Here is a 6,000-nt window from a genome sequence, read left to right on the forward strand (position 1 = left end):
CAGTCTGATTACCAAAAAACATTGGATAAAGATTGTAACAACTTTCCAAAGGTTTTGTTTACAATGTTAAAAAAAAAATTGTGTGGTCTCAATCACCACAATTTAACCTATTAAACACGTTATAGTCCTTGGCTCACTTTGAGGGTGTGACTCTTTAACTTAACATTGTAGGGGGGTGGGAATCTCTCTACAAGGTTTATTGAAGGCTTCACCCCTCTGGATTATAAAATGACTACCCCTGTGTTCCTGCTGCACTTTACGTAAAAAGTTATAATGTATCTTCATTCAGTTATTACCTAGCGATAACCAGGTATTCAACAGTAATAGAAAATGAGTTATGCGCTACTTCCCTTACCACTGCCTTCAGGAGGAAAAATACCCCTTTATGATACATTGTCAAACATGCACTAAAATCAAAATAAATAAACAAAATCCAGTATAGTTGACTGGTAACCAGTAAAAGTAAATTTTCCAATCATCCAAGAATTGTGCGTCCTTGATATGTTAATTCTTAAATATCAGGTTGTACTGCAATGCTACTGCCACTCCTAAGAGTTCAAAACTATTCAGCCTCATCAATAAAACTTTGTTAACAGGCTCAGTGTCCCCTTTCCCCTCGAAAGTAGTATCTCGCCTGGATGCAAACAGCTTGGGGATGAAATAGACACAGCACTGCAAGGTTCAATACCAAAATGTGATCTTTATAAACCAAGGTACTGAAACCGGTTTCTGTAATTTGAACAATAAAGATCACATTTCGGTATTCAACCTTGCAGTGCTGTCTATTTCATCTGAGTCTGGTGGAGTGCGTGTATTGTGTATATATACAAACCATATTTTCTGATTTCATTCTTCCATCTTACTTTTGGTCGTCCTCTTGGTCTAATAATCTCTTGGAATCCAGTCGAATACCATCTTTGTCCAACGATGGTCATTTCTCTTTGCGATATGTCCGGCCCACTGCCATTTGAATTTCTTCACTCTTGTGATAATGTCACAGACTTGTTTTGGTCTCGAACCCATTTCATTCTTTTTTCGATCTCTTCGGATAATACGCAGCATACATCTCTCCATTCTTCTTTGAGTTGTCTATAGCTTCTGAATTATCTTCGCATTTAGGGTCCAAGTTTAACATCATTACCACAGCACGGGCAAAATACACTTGTCAAAAACCTTCTTCTTGGGGCACAGAGAAAGGTTCTCTTGAAATATTGTCTTGTTTCTCGCAAATGCCCTCTATCCCATCTTATATTTATTATCCTATTGATTTGATTCAAAAACTTCCCATCCATTGCCAGCCATGATAGACCTAGTCTTCTAGTTCTATTGCAGAGTTGACACACTTGTTAAACATCACATGCTGAGCTTTATGCGGAGGCCCACATTCTTACTTGCTACAGTGAGTTCTCCAGTCTGTTGCTGGAGGTCTTCTGGACTTGTGGCAAAAATAACAATGTCATCTGCAAATTGTAGGTGACACAAATATTCACCATTGATTTTTCTTCCTTTTTCTTCCCAATCTAATGTCTTGTCAAGTGTTGCAGTAAAAAGCTTTGGTGACATGGTGTCTCCATGCCGCACCCCCTTGCTGATCCTTATCTTGCTTGTATCTTCATGTGATCTAATGGTTATGTAGTTACATAGTAGATGAGGTTGAAAAAAGACATACGTCCATCAAGTTCAACCTATGCTAAATTCAGACGACCGATACTTTAGCCTTTATTTGTACATGCAACATATTGAGCCAGAGGAAGGCAAACAAAAAACCCCAGTGAAATATCATCTAATGATATTTCATAAGTTGAAATATACATTCCTTCCTGACTCCAAATATTGGCAATCAGATTACTCCTTGGATCAACATCCTTCCCATGTTTACTTATTTTGTATATCCCTTTATACCTTTCCTTTCTTTGAACAACCTTTTTTTGAACAAATCTATTGTATCTGCCATCACAGTCTCCATGGGTAACAAATTCCCCATTGTAACTGCCCTTACTGTAAAGAACCTTCTCCTTTGTTGCTGGTGAAATCTCCTTTCCTCCAACCTTAAGGGATGACCCTGAGTCCTTTGTACTGCTTTTGGGAGGAATAGTCCTTTTGAAAGCACCTTGTATTGTCCCCGACTATATTTGTATATAGTTATCATATCCCCTCTTATACGCCTCCTTTTCTAAGGTAAATAAATCTAATTTAGCTAGCCTCTCCCCGTAAATCAGATTATCCATCCCATTTATTAATTTGGTGGCCCTTCTCTGCACTTTTTATAGTTCCATTATGTCTTTTCTTAGATATTGGTTGATGTGGCATTCTCGTAAATGTTCCTTATAATATCAATGTACGCTTCTTCAACACTTTGTCTTCTTAATGCATCTAAGACCGCTGAGGCGTAGACAGAATCAAATGCTTTTTCGTAATCTACGAATCCTAAACAGAGTGGTAGGCCGTATTCATTACTTGTACTGCTTGGATGTGGTCCATTGTATTGTATCCACTGCGAAATTCCGCTTGTTCTCTAGGCTGGACAAAGTCCGGGGTCTGTTGTAGTTGATTAGTGAGTATCTTCGTAAAAATCTTGTGATTGGAAGTAAATGGATTGGTCTGTAGTTCTTGAGGTCTTCTTTGTGTCGTCCTCTGTTTTGGATGACGATGACTAGGGCATTTCTCCATTTCTCTGGAATTATCTTGTTCTTCAAGCAGCATGTGAAAAGTTTTGCAATGGTTTCCTTACCCCCCCAGCTTTTTTTAAGATTTCAGTTGTAATTCCATCTTCCCCGGGAGCTTTCCCATAATTTTATTTCTTTTACCACTTCTGAAAAAACATGTGGGACATCATTGGGGTTTCTTCTCGCTTGTCCTCTGCTGGATTATGCCCTGTGTTTATCTGTATTCGCGTACCATTTCAAGTAGAAGTCCTTATCTGTCTTTTATTGTTGATCCATCGTCTTGCTCGAGTGCAATGATTTGCTTCTTCCCAATCATAAGTCACTGTTTTGTCTTCTTTCACCTTTTTGTTATCTTCAATAGTCTTCTTCCCCATATCACAGTTACATCTTCAGTTATAATGTTTGCGGATTGTCTTCCACGTCATTGTCTGTGTGAATTGATGTTGGATCGTACACTTGGATTATTTGAAGCCTGTATCTCTTTGTCAATTTTAATGACGATTCTCGCTCCTTTTTCTGATCAAGCCGTCATCTTTTCTTGTGCTTTACTACGGCCAACAATATCCCATTTCATCTTTTCAAGTTTGGCTTCCAGTTCTTGCAGTGCTGCGTCACTGGAGAGAGTCTGGCAGTTATAGGCAGCCAGGTTTATGTTTGAATGACAGCTTTTCTTTCACCTCTAGGATTCTCCGCACCCTGTGCCTTCTTTAATGCTGTCCAAGTCCAGGGACATTCAAACCCCTGGACAATGTGGGCCATTGCTTTTTTGTGTGTTCCATATTTGGGGGTTGAGGCCTTACTTGCCATGCCGGCCTCATTTGCATGTTGGCAAGTACCTTTCCCACTTTAGCCGGCTATATTTTTTGTGCTTTTATAGTATGGTTGTACCTATCAGCACAAATGCCATTATACATCTCCCTGAAGAGAGAAAGTGTGTGTGTGTGTGTGTGTGTGTGTGTGTGTGTGTGTGTGTGTGTGTGTGTGTGTCTGTTGTCTTAATTTGTGACTCCACATTGTAATAGTATAAAGCAGTTTCACAACTATAATAATACAAATATATAACGAGCTCCGTCAAAGACGATGTCTTTTTGTAGCTGATTATTCTGGTTGATGTGAACTCAGTGGGGGCTTTATTTAATTATTTATTTGTAACACTGCTATCTGTGCATTTCAGCTTTCGTTCGGAAAGACGCTCTTCCGCTGGGGACATTCTCCAAGTATACATGGCACATAACAAGCATCTTGCAGGTTAAACAGATTTTCGACACTTCAGAGGTAAATAAACGGTCTGCTTTTATTGCTTCTAGAGATTGTAATGATTTTTCCGTATTTTGTACACAGTCTAGTTTGTCGGTGTAAACCCTGCACACCGCTATAGTGAAGGCAATAATCCTGTATTCGTTATAGTACAAAGTAGTGGTTAGTACAAGCATCAAAGGGGCAATCAGTCTTTGGGCCAAAGTGAGCCAGTGACATGTTTAAGAGGTTTATATCTACAAAGAAATTCAACTTCAAAAAAAAGAAAGCAGCCAAATCTTTGGTATAAGCATGGTTAGGTTTGTTTAGGTAAGCCAATTAAAATGTAAAATTCTTTGCAGAAGGTTGTGTTGTCTGTGTGGCTACGTGGGAGTGCATCGTTGAGCAGATCAGCAAATTTAATGTCAATCTGTATAAGATCCACACTTCAGCCTGCCTGCAAAATAATCATTCTCGCCGTGACATCTCTTCATAACTCTGCCGTGTTTCTCGTGGGTTTCTTACAGATGCCCCTAGAAATCACCCGAAGTTTTGTCCAGAACAGAGATGGCACTTACGACCTGTTTAAATACCCCAAAGTGGAGGTGGAAAGTATTGCAGAAACGTACGGACGACTGGAGAAGCAGCCCATCCGGCCCCTGGATGTCAAAACCTTTCTTAAAGTTGGTACGTTTCGCAGATGATCATACATTTTAACCCATTAAGAGCCAGAGTGGGCTGCCATGCATTGCATAGCAATGGCACTCATGTGGCTAGGTTTATTATTATTATTATTATTTGACATGGGTTGACCTTACTAAACTCCTGGATTTGAGATTTCCTTTGGACATCCCTGGTATTTAAAGGGGCAATCTCTCCAAGGAACATAATGAACGGTGGCAGTGACATGGTTAAGGGGTTCAATCTGGGTGAGGGACCACAAAAATCTGTCACCTAAACTATTTATTGTAGTTTGGCGACACGGGACAGGTTTGATTTCCCCTCGCTAGTCCCTTTTTTGTGCAATTTCACTGTGTGTAGAACTGGAGTTTACACAGGAAAAGACCCCTCTGTTTACTCCATCTTTTATATTTATTAACACTCTAATAAGAACAGGTTGGGATAAGGTTAAAGAAAATATGGGAGGAGGCGTGCAACATGCGATTGCACCTTTTTAAGGAAAACATTGTCATTAAATTGTTTGGGGTTTTTTTTGCACACTAATACCCTACCTATAAATTGGGATCTGTTACGATGCCATGTCACTGATGCTGTTCAGCGCTTCTTTTCTTTGTAGGTAACACCTCCCCAGACCAGAAGGAGCCCACCCTTTTCACCATAGAGTGGATACCAGACATCCTGCCTCTATCCAAGATCGGGGAGCTGCGCATTAAATTCGAATACGGCCACCATCGAAACGGACCCTCGAACGAGTTCCAGGAGCCTTCCTCCCAGCTGGAGCACACTCTTGAGATAACCCCTCTTACCACTGTCACATTCGACTGATTCCATTCACTTATAGCCACAGACGTCCTAGGATAATGTATCTTATACCCACTCGCAGTCTTGTATACTGAATGGATTTTTAGATTGGATGGCCAGATGGATTATTTTTAACCGTTTTGCTGCAAGAGGAGCCAGCAGTTCATTGCTTGGCAAGCGTCTGTGCACGATAACACCGCCCCATATCATGGAAATAGCCAGTTTATTATTCACTGCTGTGTCTAACGTGTATTGTCCTGTGTTTAAACAAAGAATTTCTCTAAACCTACACACTCCAGTGTTTTTAGTATTCAGTTCAGCTTGGTTAATTGAGTAATTTTGTTAACTCTAGAGGTGCTGTAATGCATCTGACGCAGCGAAGGTACAGGAGTTATACTCCTGCTGAACAAGAGTTTAGTCCCATTCATGAACTCTTTCCTGTCCTGTAAAACTCACAGCATGGGCACCACATAATCTATCCTCTCTTTGGGTGTCTTCCTATTACTGATGTCATATCTATTTTACTAACCACTGTAGTGAATGCACGTACATTTTAAAGGCCAGCTCTCTCTTCTGGATATAACTATAATTTAGCAAGCTGATTTTGATCAGGGAG

At 40.1% G+C, this 6,000-nt stretch overlaps 1 protein-coding gene across 2 annotated transcripts in view; it reads left to right on the top strand.

Moving 5' to 3' along the window:
* The window catches only part of C5H2orf42 (chromosome 5 C2orf42 homolog), a 30,431-nt gene extending 24,758 nt beyond the window's left edge, over positions 1-5,673 (top strand). For both annotated transcript variants that reach the window (XM_075601339.1, XM_075601340.1), the window contains exons 7-9: positions 3,841-3,941; positions 4,430-4,589; positions 5,200-5,673. In XM_075601339.1, coding sequence (XP_075457454.1) covers positions 3,841-3,941; positions 4,430-4,589; positions 5,200-5,408 — 470 coding nt within the window. In that variant the 3' untranslated portion in view covers positions 5,409-5,673. The remainder of the gene's footprint in view (positions 1-3,840; positions 3,942-4,429; positions 4,590-5,199) is intronic.
* The last annotated feature ends 327 nt before the right edge of the window (positions 5,674-6,000 follow it).

This window comes from Ascaphus truei, chromosome 5 (genome assembly GCF_040206685.1).
Source record: "Ascaphus truei isolate aAscTru1 chromosome 5, aAscTru1.hap1, whole genome shotgun sequence".
In the NCBI taxonomy this organism is placed as follows: Eukaryota; Metazoa; Chordata; class Amphibia; order Anura; family Ascaphidae; genus Ascaphus; species Ascaphus truei.